This window comes from Aquarana catesbeiana, linkage group LG12 (assembly GCF_042186555.1).
Source record: "Aquarana catesbeiana isolate 2022-GZ linkage group LG12, ASM4218655v1, whole genome shotgun sequence".
Lineage (NCBI taxonomy): Eukaryota > Metazoa > Chordata > Amphibia > Anura > Ranidae > Aquarana > Aquarana catesbeiana.
In genome coordinates, this window is record NC_133335.1 from 166,433,677 (window position 1) to 166,453,865 (window position 20,189).

Here is a 20,189-nt window from a genome sequence, read left to right on the forward strand (position 1 = left end):
TCAAGGTGCCACCCCCTTCAGAATGTATAAATTGTACTATGAGGCTCTCAGCCATTGCAGAACAATTATTTTGAACGTATCACCGGGTACTGTATTGTTCTCCCTGCTTGTGGATAGCTACATGCTTGAATATTAAATACATCTTTTTGAATGTGGCTTCAGCAGTCAACATGTTATTGAAACCCCTTGAGTTCTGGGGTTTCCCTATCACTCTGAATGGTCTAAGGTTATCAGTGGTGTACCCCAGGTTCAGTGTTGGAACCCCTACTTTTTAATACCCTTATAAATGATATAGGGTCTGGGATTAAAAGTACCATTTCAGTCTTTGCAGATGACACCAAGCTATGCAGTGGAATAACGTCCTTACAGGATGTCTCCAACTTACAAGCTGATCTCAATGCACTAATATCTAATTGGGCAACTGTTGGATAAGCAACATGGTTTAATATCTTACTTCTGGTATTTCACTTCCTGTTTGACACAGCCAGGTAGGAATGAAACACATCAAAGCTTTGTGATCAGAAGAACAATGCCTTGGCTCAAGCCCACCTGCTGTGACATGTGCGAGTACAGTACAAGCTTCAAAGAGACCACTGCTGCAAAGATGTCTATTGAGATTTGACACAGGGCTGATAGAGACGCTGGCCCTGGGGGACAATAAAGCATGCCTCCTGGAGAATGGGCAGACATTTGAAATGATACCTCAATAAAAGGCAAATGGGGGTGGCTATGAGTGGGCGTGTATGTTTGAATGTAAGGGACATACAGGCTTTTGATCTTTCTCTCTTGGCTGCTGGGAAGCCTGCTGTAAGGTCATCCCTTTTGCTATCTTGGGACCTTGCTCTGACCGAGGGCTTGGGCCTATATTCCATGAGGCCCAGACCCCTTTATCATCCAGAACCCACAAAGGAAATCATGTGTGATAAGTATCTTTGATATTTCATTGTTGTTATATGTTATAGAGATGTGCTGTTAGTATAGTGTGTTCTGATTGTAAGCTATGTAACATTGTAATACCCTTTTAGTACTTTTATGATAGTTTCCTAACTCGTTGGGAAATAAAAATAAGATATTGTTTTACTAGCCACACCGTGTGTTTGGTTTCATAGCTAACCTGGTATTATTGTGATATTAACAATAACATGTGCTCAGAGTTTAATGGACCAACTAATGATAGGGACTAGACAAATTAATACGCAGATATAATATTAATATTTATATCGATTTCTACATTTGGCACCCCAGACTGTGGAATTTTATTTTTACACAGAATCCACAAAAAACCTAATGTATTTTTGTCTTGACTCCCTGTAAGGATAAATCCTAAACTACACCCAGAACTCAAAATCATCTCTAGTGTGGACAAGATTGGCGCTGGCTTGCGAATTCTGAAACCACGCTTGGATGGTCATGAAGATTCTGTGAAATATTTAATCAGGGAAGCGTAGAACCTGGTGAGATCTTCGGATGATATATGTATATATGTTAAACGTTTGTATCATTAATATGCTTTAGGCCTGTAACCAGCCAAAGGTGCTGGCGAGTAAAAGGGCTGATCACCCTTGGTTAGAGATTGACAGGAATTACCATACATCTTTGAGGAAAAAGTGGGAGAAATACATTTTTTTTTTTTTTACCCATGTGAGAGTGAAATAGCTTTGTTCCAATAGGAGATGAATGTGGCCTGCAACCTAAGGAAGGCATTGATTGAGAATCTGCCTTGTGTCTTAGAATGTGCCTTGCGTCTGGTAGGCTGTAGAACTACAAGTCACTGTTAGGTTTAAATGGCTTTGTAGCAGTTTTTTTTTTGTTTGTTTATCTTTGCATGGTAAGCAACTCTGGTAAAAGCAGGTTAGACCAGCTTTAGTGGGGGGTAGGCTAATTAGCATATCAATGGATATTCCCCAGTAAGCATGTGGTAATCCTAAAAGCCACATAGAACCTACAGGACAGGAGTGCTCATATACAAGGCAGCCGATAATGCCACAGTAAGTGTGGTGGGTCTTTTCTATGGATATGCAAAAGTTTAATGATTTTGAATGATATCAGGTAAAAGTGGTAATGAATGAAGAATATTGAATGCTAGAAGAGCGATTCAGTTTTTTTTTTCGTGAGTTGTAAGAGATAACGATAATTAAGTTTGGTGTGTTACTCAGTGCACTGTTGGAACATTAGTACAAATAGAATTGTGTATTGTGTGCATTGTATGGTTGTGAAATGGAACTGGTGTATACATATGTTAAAAAGTACGCTTCTGCCAATTATCATTCATGTGCAGATGAACCTCTTAAAAGCCAGTGTAACGTTCTATTGTCACAATGTCAACAACATAATAGCAGATTGGGTAAACAGCTAAAAAAGAAAGTTAAAAAAGAAAGGTTGGCAAATGAAATTGCAGTGTTGCTCAGAATTAAATTTATATCTGAGCAAATGGAGGGGAAGTGGGAAGCAGAGAGGAGACGTCTCGGGGAGGACATAGAGAAAATCAGTGAAAACCTTATAAAGATCGCAACAGACTCCAGTAGTGAGATGGATCAATTGCGGACTACAGCAGGCAATTTGTCAGAAAGAAACAGTGAGCTACAAAAACAGCTGCAGAGGTGCAGCATGGACTGTGATATGAAGAGCAAACTTTTAGAGTCATTGCGAGTAAAGTTGTCAGAGATGGAAGAGTTGGTTATGTCTTTAGAAAGAAAGTTAGCAAATGCACACTCCCAGCTTCTTACTAAAGAGCAATGTACAGTATTGCTCAATGAGGACAAAGGAACGTGCCAATTGGCCAATATCTGCACAGTCAATGAGGAGAAGGGCTGTGATGAAACACATTCTGCTATTGCACCCATAGCTTCGAAGCAGGATAACAGTTTGATTACAATCCAAGAGAGACTTACTTTGTGCCAGATTCTGGGTGAATTTAATGCCCTGGAATCACCAGTGAGTCTGTCCAATAAATTTGAGGCTCTAGTCCTTAGATTTCATTTGACTAATGAGGATGCATGTTCTCTTCTGAGAGCATGGCTACCAGGACCTTTGGCAGGCCAGTTATTTGCACAGGTTAATGATAGCTTAGCAGATGCAGAGGTGCGGAGGAAAGAGTTGCAGCGTATTGTGGACAGTCGTGATAATGGTATGAGTGATTTACAACGAATGAGATTTAGGAGAGGAGATGACCCAATTTTGTTCTGCAGTGAGTATCTTGCATTGTATACGAAAGTGTTCAACTGTCCTGACTTATTGGAGGATGATACAAGTTTCATATACTCAATGGCCAATAAGTGTTATGTAAGCTATCCCATTAGAATGGCTCTGAGGAATGCTAGATCCTACCAAAATTTTGTCAATATCCTGCGAGACTTCTGTCAAGAGTCCAGTGGTAGGGAATATGGGTCAAAGGCAGGTGTATCCGTAATAAGCAGAGGTACAGGAAGGCAGAGAGAGTTCAGACGTTCTAAATGGAATAGGCATGGACATAGATTTTGTAAAGACCTTAACATTGCTAGCATGGAGCAGGAAACTCCAGAATTACAGGGTGCACAGGCAGCCATAACGGAGTTATCCTCCAAACATGCAATAGCCAAATGTGCAATGGTGGAGGTACCCTCCGCACATGCACAGTGCTCAGCAAAGATAGGAGTCAAGCATGCAGAAAAACCAGACGCTCTTATTGCTGCAAGTGATGTTGCTATGACAGAAATCAATGGTGGAGATGTAAATAAAAGTGCTATAACTGTGCTTGAAAGTGATTCAGGAGTTGAAACTTCTGATGACTCCTCAGACGATGAAAGTGTAAATTTTGCTTATTCCAAGCATAGTAATCATAGTAACAATGTCCAGCAGTGTGAGTTTCCACTGCCGTATGCTCAAAGAAGGGCCTATACAGAGAGACCAGCCCTCAAATGTTTTTTGTGTAAAAGGGGGGGTCACATCGCTAAAAATTGTTGGGCGGCGAATAATGGTATCAAGAGAAGATCGCAGTACCCCAAAACGACCCCAAGGCATTATGAAGTGTATTCTGCCCGATGGGGTAGCAGCCCAAAGCATGGAGGCTGTAGTAATCACACCCATTTCCCTTTAAAGACCCAAATGCGGAGACTGCAGACTGAAGATCGCCAATATGGGGAACAGTTACGTAGAGTCAAAATGGAGGTAGCTGCATGGTTATTCAAATGTAGCACTGGGGAAAACAATGTTAGCAGCACTTAGTGAGCTGCATGGATGCTCCTTGCCATATTTTATTTATATACGACCCTCACATCTAAACCTTAAACATAGCAAATGTTCCCCTACATTGCAATTAATGGGAAAAGGCTTGGGGGACTCAAAAAGTCAATTGTCATGATAATTGTGTGTAATCACTGTCTTTGTGTTCCTTTTTCAGAGACCTGGGAAGAAGATAAAACTGGTTTGGATACTAATGTCTGTGTTTGTTTGCAGGTTCTTCAAAGAGAGAACAACAGTGGGCACATTTAGCAAAACAGGGGTTAGGTTATGGTAAAGGCATAATCGATTATCAAATGGTACCATGAGCTCATTAATTAGTAATTGTTTGCAAACAATGAAAAAAAAAAAATAAGATAAACAATAGTCAGGCATTAAGGGTTTCAAGTGTTGCAAGTGAAGTTACAAATGTTGTGATGAGGTACAGATGTTTTGTTTTTTTGTTTTTCCCCATTAACTAATTGTCTTTCAGATGGAAATGAGCACTTACTCTTCTCAGGAGGAAAATCCATGGATGTCTTTAGTTAAAAGTTGAGTGTTTGTCATTGTCTTATGGTGGTTGTCTTGTCATGTTGTTTTTGTGTAATAATGGCCAGAATTTTAATTTTTTTGTTAAGTTTTTTTAATATTTTTGGTATTTGTTTAGTCATCCATTTTATTTTTGTTTGTTCAGGTGGAGAAATTATTGTTTAGTCCACCTGAAAGGGGGGCAATTGGCCATTCCGTCAATTAGCAGCTGAATAGATGGTCATGGGATATGTCCTGCAGCTGAATACATTTTGTTGATTTAAGACAAGAGTTGTGGGTAGGAGACCATTCTAGCTTCTAGAGTTCGTTTTTTTTTTTTCTCTCTTTGTTTAATGTTCATTCAGGTGGAAAAAGTTACAAGGTGTACGCTTTGTCTACCTGAAAGGGGGGTTAGTGCATAGGTCTGAAAGTACAGATAATGCATTGTCTTTTTTAATGCTTAAAATTTTGAATTTTGGGAAGCAACGTTCAAGTTCATGGTTTTTAAAATTTTTTGATCATACCAGGGGGATCCATTTTAGAGTGGGTTCAGCCTAAAGAGGTCATGGTTGTTTTGATAGGTTGGTCAGGGTTGCAGAAACCAGGAATACTAAGTTCCTGGTTCCAAGGAAGGAACTATAAGTAAACGTAGTAAGCGAGCAGATATTATGGATAAGAATTTGATTCTGCTCTTGTTTTTTTCACTTCCAGAGTCCTGGTGAAGCGTGATTGGAGAGGTCTCTGGAACAGGGATGACAGATGTTCATCTGGTTGGCAGTTTGACTGTGCCGCATCACACTGCAAATTTGTTCTGATAAACATCAGGAGAGAAGGGACAAACAAAAAGATTCAGTTTAATACTTGTTTTTGCTTATGGACAATTTAATCCTAATCCTGAATCTGAAGGACTGTGCCTATCAACGACACTTGCGAGACATTTTTGCCGGATTCACTCCTGATAAATACAAACGTGCTATTAATGCATGTACGATGGGTTGGAGGTTGGGGAAGGAATATACACATCCAATCTGTCAGAACCTGAAATGTAAAATATGTTTTTTTTTGTTGAAGGAAGGAATTGAAAGAAGAAAAGGTTTTTAATGTATGACATGTATTGACGTAACGAAAGTAATATGGTGCAGGTACCCAGGAGACTGGCGCTTATACATAATAAGGTGTCGGTTGGCCAGACTAGAGGTTGGCCAGGTGACACATCAATGGGGTGAAAATTTCCTTGTATGGGGAGATACGCCTGGCTGATGTCTCACCTGAGAGGTTGAAACCCGGCACAGGGAAGGCCAGTGAATACGCACAGGAGCATGCTCCGTTAGATACAGGGAGCAAAACGCTGGCTACCAGGGTACAGTATGCCTTCACCACATGGCACTTCAATGTCTCGCAATGGTTGGTAAAATTCCATTACCCTATATGTGCTGAATATACACTGAATCAAGTGCGGTCAGTATACCAGTGACTTGCTCCCAGAGATGTGCGGACACAGAAGGAGGTTCATGCAGGGCGCGTGTTTCTGAGGAGTAACCCGAAAGCAGAGGGATGTATTCAGCACTATATTGGGGGAATAGGAGCTGGGATGGGTGTTGTTAATGGGGTGGACAGCGGCCTCCTGAGGAACAAACTCGCAGCCATAGCTTCAGAGAATAAGCGGGGCTTTGTTACTCAGAGATTGGTGGCATCCTTAATAACATTCAACAAAGTCACACATATATACCCAGGTTAAAGTGGCTCAAGATTTTGTCAACCATGTTGAGAGATTGGTAGAGAATGTGATGGTATGGGACGGGAATTTGTCATTGGCTCTTGCGTGCACAAAGTGGCAGGTGGAAGTGTCAACCAGCATTGAGCTGATTGTACAGTCTCCATATGAGGGACAGAGGCCTTATGAGTTAGCATCACCGCTCAGTAAGACTTTGCCAAACACGTCACTTACACTGATCCAAAGTGGTGGTCGAATGCCTGGATGGGCCATACCAGTTTGGATTGTGAAAGGTGTTATGCTGTATGATCTCAAGTACAGAAGTGCAGACTCGGTCTGTATATTTGGTGGCATTAATGGGCTTACTGACTAGGGATTCTATCTTCTTGCGTTTGAGGCTAATTTCCCACATATGACCAAAGAAGCTGGAAGATGGAGGCAGGTTGATACTTCCCTTGGTCAGAAGCATGACCATGATGTCCTTTGTATGCCAGGTCAATACATGGTGGTGAACAAAAAAAAAAAATGTTGGGAAGATATTTCATTCTGTATTCGAGATGGAAGGATCATTGCTGGGAAGGAAGCACCTGGGTATTATTTGGGACATAGACGAGTTTGTTTCCTTGTCCTAAAGAATGCCAATGTAACGTTAGTCATGGAACTAGATGGTTCTTTGAACCTAACCATAGGTAGAGGTGCATGGTATACCCTGGGCATGGTCTTTGAAACCCAGGCACAGGGATGGAATTGTGTGGGTTTTGTCATTGTTACAGATTTATATGTGTTGTTAAACTTGATATTTATATAGAAGGGTCACAAAGTTATCTATGCAAGCTGGGGAACGAAGTGACGGTAGGGTCTCTGTGTACAAGATAGAGACTTTTCTGCCAAGTCAGAGCCCTGCAATACCGCTGACATGCCCGAAATCTGATGGGTCATAGGTTTATATGTATATATTATGGTAATGGGTTGATTTATGTCATGGTATAGTGTGATAAAGGTATATTTTAAGCTAGTAATATGGGCAACAGGCCCTCCTCGAGACTCTATATCTGAAAGCTGGTTAAGATGCTGCTCTGGATGTGTGCTGGTGAATGATGAGTGTATGGACACCCCTTGCCTGTTTTATACCCCTTCATGAAGATGTTAGAAAGAAGAAGATACAGAATGGTGACATGGGAGCTGTCACGGAAGAATGATGTTGGTGTGTCACCCAGTAGCAAAGCGGCACGTGTTGGAAAACACAGCACGTTAGGACCGTTATGGACTGTTCCACAGGAGCTGGTTCTGAGGCCTATGTTGAGAGGCGCAACATGCGTTAAGACATTTATGGACTGTTCCATAGGGACTGTTTCTGCACATGTTGAAAACACAAGACAGTTAAAGACTGTTCTATAGGTACTGGCTTGGAAACACATGTTGGGGAGGAAACAGTTATGGACTGTTCAATAGGAGCCGTGTCTGAAGAAGGGTGATATGCGCCCTTTAGGCGCAAAGCGGCATATGTTGGATAAGCAACATGGTTTAATATCTTACTTCTGGTATTTCACTTCCTGTTTGACACAGCCAGGTAGGAATGAAACACATCAAAGCTTTGTGATCAGAAGAACAATGCCTTGGCTCAAGCCCACCTGCTGTGACATGTGCGAGTACAGTACAAGCTTCAAAGAGACCACTGCTGCAAAGATGTCTATTGAGATTTGACACAGGGCTGATAGAGACGCTGGCCCTGGGGGACAATAAAGCATGCCTCCTGGAGAATGGGCAGACATTTGAAATGATACCTCAATAAAAGGCAAATGGGGGTGGCTATGAGTGGGCGTGTATGTTTGAATGTAAGGGACATACAGGCTTTTGATCTTTCTCTCTTGGCTGCTGGGAAGCCTGCTGTAAGGTCATCCCTTTTGCTATCTTGGGACCTTGCTCTGACCGAGGGCTTGGGCCTATATTCCATGAGGCCCAGACCCCTTTATCATCCAGAACCCACAAAGGAAATCATGTGTGATAAGTATCTTTGATATTTCATTGTTGTTATATGTTATAGAGATGTGCTGTTAGTATAGTGTGTTCTGATTGTAAGCTATGTAACATTGTAATACCCTTTTAGTACTTTTATGATAGTTTCCTAACTCGTTGGGAAATAAAAATAAGATATTGTTTTACTAGCCACACCGTGTGTTTGGTTTCATAGCTAACCTGGTATTATTGTGATATTAACAATAACATGTGCTCAGAGTTTAATGGACCAACTAATGATAGGGACTAGACAAATTAATACGCAGATATAATATTAATATTTATATCGATTTCTACAGCAACTAAATGGCAAATGAGGTTTAATGTTGATAAATGTAAAGGTATGCACTTGGGGGCTAAGAATATGCATGCGTCATACATACTAGGGGGAGTACAACTGGAGGAATCAATGGTGGAGAAGGATCTGGGGGTTTTGGTAGATTATAAGCTCAATAATAGCTTGCAATGCCAAGCTGCGGTTTCCAAAGCGAGCAAAGTCATTTCTTGTATTAAGAGAGGTATGGACTCCAGAGAGAGAGAGATATAATTTTGCCCCTGTACAAATCATTAGTAAGACCTCATCTGGAATATGCAGTTCAGTTTTGGGCACCAGTTCTCAAAAAGGATATCCGGGAACTGGAGAAAGTGCAGAGAAGGGCAACCAAACTGATAAGAAGTATGGAGGAACTCATCTATGAGGAAAGATTAGAGGAACTGAATCTATTCCCTCTTGAGAAGAGGAGATTAAGGGGGGATATGATCAACATGTACAAATACATAAGTGGTCCATATCGTGAACTTGGTGTTGATTTATTCACTTTAAGGTCATCACAGAGGACAAGGGGGCACTCTTTACATCTAGAGGAAAAAAGATTTCATCTTCAAATATGGAAAGGTTTCTTCACAGTAAGAGCTGTGAAAATGTGGAATAAGACTCCTTCCAGGGGTGGTTCTGGCAAGCTCAGTAGATTGCTTTAAAAAAGGCCTGGATTCTTTCTTAAATGTACACAATATAACTGGGTACTAACATTAAAGCCGCGTACACACAAGCGGAATGTCCGACAAAAAAATTCAGACGGAAGCTTTTCATCGTCTATTCCCATCGTGTGTGTGCCTCATCTGACTTTTTTTTCGAAAATTCTGACGGACCTAGAAATAGAACATGTTCTAAATATTTCCAATGGAACCAATTCCTATCGGGAAAACCGCTTGTCTGCATGCTGTTCCGATGGACCAAAAACGCTGCTTGCTCTGAAGCAAGTACGAGACGGAAGCTATTGGCTACTGGCTATTGAACTTCCTTTTTCTAGTCCCGTCGTACATGCTGTATGTCACCTCGTTCTGGACGGTCGGACTTTGGGTTGACCGTGTGTAGGCAAGACCGCTTGAATGGAATTCCGTCGGAGTTCCGTCGCAGAAACCTTCGGAGTTTATTCCGACGGCAAAACCGGTCCTGTGTACACGGCATTATAGGTAAAGTTGATCCAGGGAAAATCCGATTGCCTCTCGGGGGATCAGGAAGGAACTTTTTCCCCTGCTGTAGCAAATTGAAACATGCTTTGCTGGGGTTTTTCACCTTCCTCTGGATCAACTGTGAGTATAGGTTTGTGTATATGGGATTGTATTTTTTTTTCTTGGTTGAACTTGATGGATTTGTGTCTTTTTTCAACCTGACCAACTATGTAAGAAACTAAGAAAAACTTGTTTTTTTTTCAAAATTTGGGGTAGTTTTTTGACTATATAGCAAAAATAAAAACCCAGATGTGATTAAATACCACCAAAAGAAAGCTCTATTTGTGTGAAAAAAATGATATAAATTAAATGATATTTATTTGCAGTGTTGCACAATTGAGCAATTGCCAGTTAAAGAAGCACAGTGCTGAATAGCAAAAAATGCCCTGGTCATAAAGGGGGTAAAACCTTCCAGAGGTCAAGTGGTTAAGGCTGTATTAAACTCAATATAAAAAAAAAAACATTGGCAGGCAGAGTTTTTATGAGGGAAAAGACCCTAATTGTCTGTCCTAAATGCTTCCCCTTGCCTGTCAGCTGCTATGATTTTGAAGTTGACCACCACTGGTTTAAAGCATGGATTACAGTCCATAATGGCTGGCTTTTGGTAAATGGATCATAAAGGCATACACTCATCTCTGCCAATGACATTCCACCGGCACTTACCTGATTGGTGGGCACATCAGGGATTATCGGGCAGGGGGACAGGCTGTAGCAGGCATATTATAGCGTCTTCCATGTCCTCTTCCCTTCTGAGATCACGGCGGCTTCTGCCGTGTGTCTCCCCTCCTCCTAGGCGTCCAATAGGATCGCTAACCTTTCAGCCAATCGGGAAATTGGTAACAGACCCACACTTCCTGATTGGCGGAAAGGCAATTTGGTGTTAGAAAAGCAAATATTCATTTGCCATTCTAACACATATGGGTGGACTCCGAGTGCAATGCTCTACGCTCCGAGTCCATCCTATTTTGAAGCCTATTAGAGCCTGTGGCTCTACTCAGGTGCTTAAAAAAAAAACACCCCTGCCACTGTAATTCAGGAGCCCGGCATCCGAAAAGGGGCCAGACGCCTGAATAGGGGTTGGCAGCGGCAGCCATGGATAGACTCATGCTATGCATGAATCTATCCATTATTCATAGAGGGGGGTGGCGAGGATAGAGGGGGCGGCACCCGTGCGCCCTTAATGCACGGGCCGCCCCTGCAGTACAGTGAGTGTTTTCACCCTAGGACAGGAAGTGTGTTACCCGGTGAGAAGAATGGAATAAAATTACAAAACAAAGAAATTATATCAGATGCCCCATCTAAGGACTGGTAAGCTGCAATATATTACTTTTTTGTTCTTGTGTTTAGATACATTTTGGGCTTACCCTTAAAATTACTGGCAGATTGTTTGGTTCAGGTTTAGTCTACCCAAAATTGATATTTCAGTATCTCATAGTAGTTGAAGAAATAAACCATCTACCGGTTTCTTATACCTCCCTGGGACTCTGGTGGGTGAGGTCTATTTAGTTGCATTCCCAAGTCTGTTGGATTTCTATTTTAAGTTACCGGGAATGTAACAAGAGAACAAGGAAGGTAAATGGGAAAATCAAAACCTCCAAGGTAAGCTGGAACAGATACAAGAACTAGGGCACCTCTGGGGACCCTGATTTAAGGGGGAGGCTCTCTGGGGACCCTGATTTAAGGGGGAGGCTCTCTGGGAACCCTGATGCAAGGGGGAGGCTCTCTGGGAACCCTGATGCAAGGGGGAGGATCTCCGGAGATCCTAATGTAAGGGGGTCTCGCTGGGGACCCTGATGTATGGGGGGAATCTCTGGGGATATATATACACACACACACATATATTATATACATGTGTATGCCCGCCCAAGCCTATACGACTTTTTTTACTACGTTGCTATGGGCTCTAGCCCCGGATCTTTTGTAGACCTAGCAACGCCCCTGGTAAAAGGTGTATCACAAAAAAAGCACATTGCCTGAAACTAGACAAAAATACCTACGTTTTGATGTATAAATTGTGTATGACAAGTAGATCTTGTGGGCATGAGAGCAATTTATAGAGAAGGAACTAAGATAATTTTTTTAAGGCTCTGTGCTCTAGGTATGACATCATCAAATCTAAGCAGCCCAATAGACACTCTGTTTAATCAATAACATTTCCTGAAATGATCACTAAACTTAAACAGCTTTTTCACAAAAACTGTTAAAGATATCAAACTGAAAAGATATAGCCAGATAGCTGAATATTTTGTGAACATTTTAAAGTTTGTTTGGTGTCTGTAGGTGAAAGTATGAAGGAGCTGAAACTTTTGGGAGTGGAAGAATATTTTATTGATTTGAAGCATGCTCTCATTCACTTCAATGTTAAAAAAAGCTTAATATTTTAAAAAGAATAAATAGTAGAAAAAAAAGTTGAAAAAGTCCCATCATTAGCTGAAAGAGCTGAACATTTTAAAAGTTGAATGGTTTTAATAGCTGAAAGTATGCAGAAGTTACACAGAGCCAAAAAACGTACGGAATTAAATTAAAATTAACAAATAAAAAAACGAACAACAATAGTGGGACTGTTAAAACAGCCCCACTAAAAATCATATTTTCTCATGGTACAGTTGGGAAATGAGGGGAACATGATCTTTTTCATGTTCATGTCCCCATTTCTTTCCATGTACTTCTTTTGTAAAGTGGTTAATATGTTTGGAAACACAGGCTGAGGTGTTAATTCCATTTCCTGCCATCTCTGCCAGGATTATTTTAAGTGCTGGTGATAAGTGGTAAAATCTAGTTTGCTTAGGTAATGATGTAGAAAGAGTGACACTCAGGAGACGTTTGTCAATGTCCCCAAGGACACAATCAAGGTCAGAGCCTTTGCAGGTGCACACCTACATGCACACAAATACACAACGCCACCTTGTTCTCTGGAAACAGCACTCTATACAAACAGTATTACCAGATTAGTAAGTAAACTGTGAGCCAGGAACATGTATCCTTTCAAATCAATACTTGCTTTATTATAAGTCTGGACAAATATAGTGCTTTCCTTATTTGCATTCAATACAGTAATTCTACTTATCTTAAATTATATCACTTCTTTATACAGACTTCTATTTTTTTTTTTTAATTAGTAGTGCTCAGATTTCTTTTGACCCTTTTACAGAAAAAGTACTGCATATAAACAAAACCTGTCATTGGTTTACATAACAGCAATAACACTATAACTGTTCACGATAGCTGTAATATATCATACATGCCATAAAATAGCATTTTGATTCTAGATGCTGGCCAACAGGTTTATTACTGATACATTTTTATATATATTTTTTAAAGGTACATTATCCAACAGCTAAAGTATAACAGGTAAAAGTATAAAAGTTTGTGTTTCATGAAAACTATGTATATAGAAATCCTTAAACTAACTGAATAATACAACCTAGCGCTGAATTCACACAGTGTGCAGTGACAGACATTTTACTGCATTGCAAGGACATACAGGAAACAATGGTTTCTTATGTGTCCCATTCACACAGCAAAGCAACCTAGGGCCACGCTGCAACATCCTGCGATAAAGCGCAGACATTCTGCATTTTATCACTGTGCACCAGAATTACATTGCACTGTATGGCAGCACAGATCATCATGCTGCTGTACAGTGCCATGAATGAAGTGTACATTTAGTACACTTCAAATAAAGTTTGTGCAAAAAAAAAAATTTGTACCTGAGGCTGTGTTTGTACAGCTGCTGTATCCTACTAGAGTAACAGGCAGCTCCAGCTGCACAAACAAACCACTCATTCACACGGTATGGGTCAGAGAAACCTAGTAAACTTTTTTATAATTTTTTTTAATTTTTTTTTTATTACATTTTTTTTTTTTTATAAATTCCTTGGTCCATTTTTCTGCAGCCCCAGCTGCACTGGACAGTGAATGAACAGAAGTCGCTCTGTACAGAGGCTCCTGTTTATCAAAAAAAACGAAGCACAATGAACACAGTTTACTATGCTTCAGTTATGAATGAACAGTTAGTGATCTGTACTGATTACTCATTGTGTTCATTCAGGAAAAGAAGGGGCCGATAAATATGACATATTTAGCAACCCTTTCCCCCACCGTCCGTCCTGAATGATCCCATTGTGTGCTTGCAGCTGCTCACAGGAAGGAGAGGAAGGAAGCCAGCAGCACTGGGGGTGGGGGACACATGGGGGGCCCGGGCAGCAAGGGGAAGAGGATGGTGCACAGGGAGGGTGATCAGTGTGTTGAGGAGCAATGATTGGAGCTGATCCCCTGTATGGCTCTCTCAGCAGCATATGAAATCCAGCTTCTTCTCCCCCTCCCTCCGGCTTTCAGTTGGTGCACAGAGATGCAAACAGGGGATTGGTCTAAGCATATGCCCCCCTGCTAAGCCATTTTATCCTCCCTGTCCACATCCGATTCCCCCTGCTGCCCGACTCCCCTGCTGGCTTGGGGCCCCATACAGGAGGAGTGGTGGTACCCCTTATCTGTGCCCCTGACCATAGCATGGCATGATCTCCAGGGTAAAAGGGAAAAGAGAACTAATGCAACCATGACATATGTTGTATATTAAGTTTTGTTTTTGACTTAAAATGGAACTAAAGTTTTACTGTCACAAACTGTGAGTAGGCAGGACTTTATTGTAGTAGAGACAGGTAATGTCGATCCTGTGATAAAATACACCTACTTGTCTGTTTGCAACGTTCTCTGACATTTAAACTGAGATGCGCATGTGCAGCTTAGCTTACATTGGTGGCATGGTCCCTGTGTGCCCAGATGGCTGACTCTAGTACATGTGCAGGTGTTACATCATACTGCAAATGGCCAATGAAGAAGCCCAGGGACTGGCACTCAGAAGATGCTGGAGACAGGGACAGGGACCATTTACGGAAAGGTAAGTTTAGCTCCGCATTCATTTTGAGTTTTGTCTTCTGGTTAAGATCTGTTGAGCACAAAACCAATCCAAAAACTCATATTTAAATTATACTCCTGACTGAACAGAATTTGTAACTGTGTGGATAATGAGGTTGGGAGGGTGACTAAAGGGTATTTCAATTTCATTCTGTCCACTACACAGTATATATGTAACGCTCATCCCCAGAGGGGTCACTGAGGATGGCCCAGGTTCTCCCTTTCTAGCACAGAGGCATGCACACTGACAATACCTGCTTAGTCCATGTGATGTCTTTTTAGAATTCATTGCTGAAACAGAAATGGGGTTCAGAGCAAGGTTCAGGATACTCCAAATGATATTAGAATCAATAAAAGGACAGACTTAGTGCAAATCCTGATGCCGCGTACACACGAGCGGACTTTACGGCAGACTTTGCCCGGCGGACTTTTCGGCGGACTTGATGACGGACTTTCCGAATGAACGGACTTGCCTACACACAATCCACCAAAGTCCGTCTAATTCGTATGTGATGATGTACGACAGACTAAAACAAGGAAGTTCATAGCCAGTAGCCAATAGCGGCCCTAGCGGCTTTTTGTCCGTCGAACTAGCATACAGACGAGCGGATTTTTCGACCGGACTCAAGTTCGACGGATAGAATTAAAATATGTTTCAAATCTAAGTCCGTCCAACTTTTGAGAAAACAAAGTCCGCTGGAGCCCACACACGATCGAATTGTCTGACGAAATCCTGTCCGCCGGGCAAAATCTGCTGTAAAGTCCGCTCGTATGTACACGGCATTAGAGTATCAAGCACGCATAAAAGTCCCAAACCCAGGTCTCACTCACTATGTCTTATGATCTGTCTGCCACCCAGCTTCCACAGGTAGTTCTTCAGTGAGGGAGACAAAAGATCGTTCTCCAGACCAGAACTTCAGGGCAGTGCCCTCCAGCAAAAATCCTTTAACAATCTCAGCCCTGCACCTGCCAAGGCCCAAACTAATTCTTCAGTGAAGTCAATCTGTCTCCCAGGGGCAGCAGCCCCAGGAGAAGAGCGACCCTCCCACCTGATTATGAACACCCTCTAGCCAGGCCTCTCAAGCATTTATTACCTCAGCCACCTTCTGGATGCCCCCTTCCAGGGATTGGCTGAGGCATGATAAATATTCATAACTGAATATTTGATTCTCCCTGCCCTATATTCTGGAAGCTTCTCCCAGATGCATGTAGGAAAATCAAGCACCCAGCTTAGAAAACGGTGACCAGACAAAAACAATAGATCGTGTGTATAAAAAATGTGAAAGAAACCGCGCTGTCTTAAACAAAAAATAGTAGCACATCAGATAGCCTGTGAAAAAGTAAACCAAATAAAATAGTATAGTGCAGCGCTAATGCAATGAAAAAAACAGTGAAGATATCCCAATGAGAAATTAGGGTATATATAAGTGCAAATACAATAATATTATTAAACCACAATATTGTTGAAGTGTAAATTAACAGTGATAGTGTATATAAAGTGCATAAAATCCATATATGACATCAAAATGGTGACTATAAATGAATGTGAACTGGTCGTCTGTAGATAATCCACCACCATAAGGAAAGAGGCTTACCAGACAGGTTAAACCCAACAAGGCATATGCCTGATGAGTCAACCAAGCTTTTGGTGTAACACACCCAAGGAGGTACAGCAACCACGATCTAATCTAGACCGAATTGGATGTGGATCCATGACGATTGTGACATCAGTGAGTATCCACCATATGAATAGCAACCGGAATTCGTGAGCAGTTCCTCTCAGTGTGACATATGGCAAAAGGAGAAAAAATTGGGCCACATAGTGTGATTCCGTTTAGATGTAAAACATTTATTAAAAAAGCTAAAATGGTCACTCACATTTGAGAAGATATTAAAAGCATTTGGATAAAATTAAAGCAACGCAGTGGCATCAGCATAGCCCTCTGCTTTTATTGTCTTCTAAAATGTGAGTGACCTCCTTGGGTGTGTTACACCAAAAGCTTGGTTGACTCATCAGGCATACGCCATGTTGGGTTCAACCTGTCTGGTAAGCCTATTTCCTTACGATGGTGGATTATCTACAGACAACCAGTTCACATTCATTTATAGTCACCATTTTGATGTCATATATGGACTATATGCACTTTATATACACTATCACTGTTGATCTACACTTCAACAATATTGTGGTTTAATAATATTATTGTATTTGCACTCTAAAAACAATAGATCACTGCTCCACTGAATACAGTGAAGCCAGCAACTAACTTTAGCCCAACAATTTAACTATATAAAGTTTCACAACTTTTTGATATTTTTATTAAACATAATTAAGGCAGACAGAACAAAAATGCTTGGGGGTATGTAGCAACAGATCAGTGAGGGTTCCCATGCTGACCTGTGTCCACAGCCAAAAACACCTACAATGTACAATGGACACGTGAGCATCAGAACTTGACTGTGGAGCAATGGAAGAAGGTGGCCTGGTATGATGAATCACATTTTTGTTTTACATCATGTGGATGGCCAGGGAGCATATGCATACTTTACATCATGTGCATGGCACCAGGATGCAGTATGGGAAGAAGGCAAGCTGGCTGAAGCAGTGTGAAGCTTTGGGCAATGACCTGCTGGGAAACCTTGGTCTTGCCATTCATGTACATGTTACTTGGCATGTACCACCGACCTAAACATTGTTGCTGAAGTAAACCCCTAATGCCTACTGCCCCGAAAATAGGTGGCAGGCACGACACCATATTTTACTGCACTAGGTGACACCAACCCCAGTGATGCCACTACTCAGGCCGGCGCCATTTTTGCAGAGGAAGGGCCTGGCCCGATGGGGGAGCTGAGATATAGGATCCGCCCCGGGAGGGTGCCAGATATTGAATCCCCTCCCTATTTTCTAGCATTCGCATAGACAAATGACACCAATGCCCTGGTGCCTCCTAGGATGCATGACCGCTGCAGTCCCATTCAGTAAGGAGGGGGGGGGGCGGGCCTAGTGCACCTATACCCTGAAAAGCCGGAAGCTGTTAGGAGGAAACATGGCGGTGCCAGACCCATGCAGAAACTTCAGAGAAGAGATCCCAGCACCTCAACGCTGGATCAACTGGCTAGGGGAATATCCTTACCGTGCAGAACACAGTATCATGTAAGCAGGGAGAAACAAATATCAAGGGGGAGGGGAAAGGCTGAAGTTCCTCTTTAACAGTGTACAGCCAGCTTAAAGCATTCTGTATGTAAACCCTCACTTTGTAAAAACAACCCAGTCAATGTAAAATAAAAATGAAAGGCAACACATTTGTGTGTATATATATATATATATATATATATATATATATATATATATACACAGTGGTGTATTTAGGTTTTGTGCTGCCCTAGGCCTGACTGAGCTTGCGCACCCCCTAATTTAAATATGCCCCACCCCTTCCTGTCAAGGCCACACCCCTTTCTTTTAAAGATCCGCCCTGTCATCTTCATTGGAGGAGGACAGAGGGACGCCGCGGGAAGAGGACAGAGAGGCATGTGGCATCTTTTCATTTGGGGGGTAAGGGGATATGTGCTAGTTGCTTTGGGAGGGGAGGATCAGACCCCCCTCACTAGCACATATCCTCTCCCCTCCCAAAGCACCCAGCACATATCCCCTTACCCCCCTTCCCCTCATCCATGTGTGCATCTGTTATCTGCCCCCCTTCCCGGTTACTGTGTCCCCCTCCACTGTAAACTATACACAGACCTCAGACCGGCAGCGCGGCTCTTGCACTGAAGTCGTGTCCCTCCTCTGTGGCTCCTTCTCCTGGCTGTGTACACTAGAACATTGGAGCCGAGAAGGAGGAGGAGCCGAGGAGTGTGTGTGGCTGACAGTGGGGAGAGAGGTGGCGGCTGCTACGGAAAGCCGATCGCCGCTTGTGGGACCCCAGGTGGCAGATTTCCTGGGTGCCCACGCTAGCGCACTCTGGCTGCCAGTTACCGAAGCTCAGTGCCGGAACTTGTTGTGGGCTTCGGGACAGTGGCGTCACTAGGTTTGGTGTCACCTGGAGCTGTAAAAATTGTGTCCCCCCCCTTAATTTTTGGACTGGAGGCCCAGCGTTGGAGCTCATTGTGGCGGTCAACAAGGCCTAGAGGATATCAGGTTAGGCACTTCCTAATGGCTCAGTCCCTGGGAACAGTAATGGATAATGGCCAACAGGCTCTCTTACCAGACCCAATGAAACCGCAACAGTGATCCCTCCAGCTGGACGTTCGCTCACTCTGGGTTGCCCAGGCGGACTCTGGTCAGTAGTGTAGCATGTCTGTACCCTGGCAGTGGCTTTATCTTTCTCCCCCTCTGGTGGTGCGGGTACAGCGTGGCTCTCTCTTTGGTGGTGCAGGAACAGTGTGGCTCCCTCTCTGGTGGTGCGGGTACAGCGTGGCTCTCTGGTGGTGCGGGTACAGCGTGGCTCTCTGGTGGTGCGGGTACAGCGTGGCTCTCTGGTGGTGCGGGTACAGCGTGGCTCTCTGGTGGTGCGGGTACAGCGTGGCTCTCTCTGGTGGTGCGGGTACAGCGTGGCTCTCTCTGGTGGTGCGGGTACAGCGTGGCTCTCTCTGGTGGTGCGGGTACAGCGTGGCTCTCTCTGGTGGTGCGGGTACAGCATGGCTCTCTCTGGTGGTGCGGGTACAGCGTGGCTCTCTCTGGCGGTGCGGGTACAGCGTGGCTCTCTCTGGCGGTGCGGGTACAGCGTGGCTCTCTCTGGTGGTGCGGGTACAGCGTGGCTCTCTCTGGCGGTGCGGGTACAGCGTGGCTCTCTCTGGTGGTGCGGGTACAGCGTGGCTCTCTCTGGTGGTGCGGGTACAGCGTGGCTCTCTCTGGTGGTGCGGGTACAGCGTGGATCTCTCTGGTGGTGCGGGTACAGCGTGGCTCTCTGGTGGTGCGGGTACAGCGTGGCTCTCTGGTGGTGTGGGTACCTCGTGGCTCTCTGGTGGTGTGGGTACCTCGTGGCTCTCTGGTGGTGCGGGTACAGCGTGGCTCTCTGGTGGTGTGGGTACCTCGTGGCTCTCTGGTGGTGCGGGTACAGCGTGGCTCTCTGGTGGTGCGGGTACAGCGTGGCTCTCTGGTGGTGCGGGTACAGCGTGGCCCTCTGGTGGTGCGGGTACAGCGTGGCTCTCTGGTGGTGCGGGTACAGCGTGGCCCTCTGGTGGTGCGGGTACAGCGTGGCTCTCTGGTGGTGCGGGTACAGCGTGGCTCCCTGGTGGTGCGGGTACAGCGTGGCTCCCTCTTTTTCTCTTCTAACACCCCCCCCCTCAGCAGAGTGCATGCATGCTG

General features: G+C 43.4%; 1 protein-coding gene across 1 annotated transcript in view; it reads left to right on the top strand.

Annotated features, from left to right (window-relative positions):
• The first annotated feature begins 1,808 nt into the window (after window positions 1-1,808).
• The window catches only part of LOC141113374 (posterior protein-like), a 30,968-nt gene continuing 12,587 nt past the window's right edge, over window positions 1,809-20,189 (top strand). The window contains exon 1 of the mRNA XM_073606438.1: window positions 1,809-3,529. Coding sequence (XP_073462539.1) covers window positions 2,218-3,529 — 1,312 coding nt within the window. The 5' untranslated portion in view covers window positions 1,809-2,217. The remainder of the gene's footprint in view (window positions 3,530-20,189) is intronic.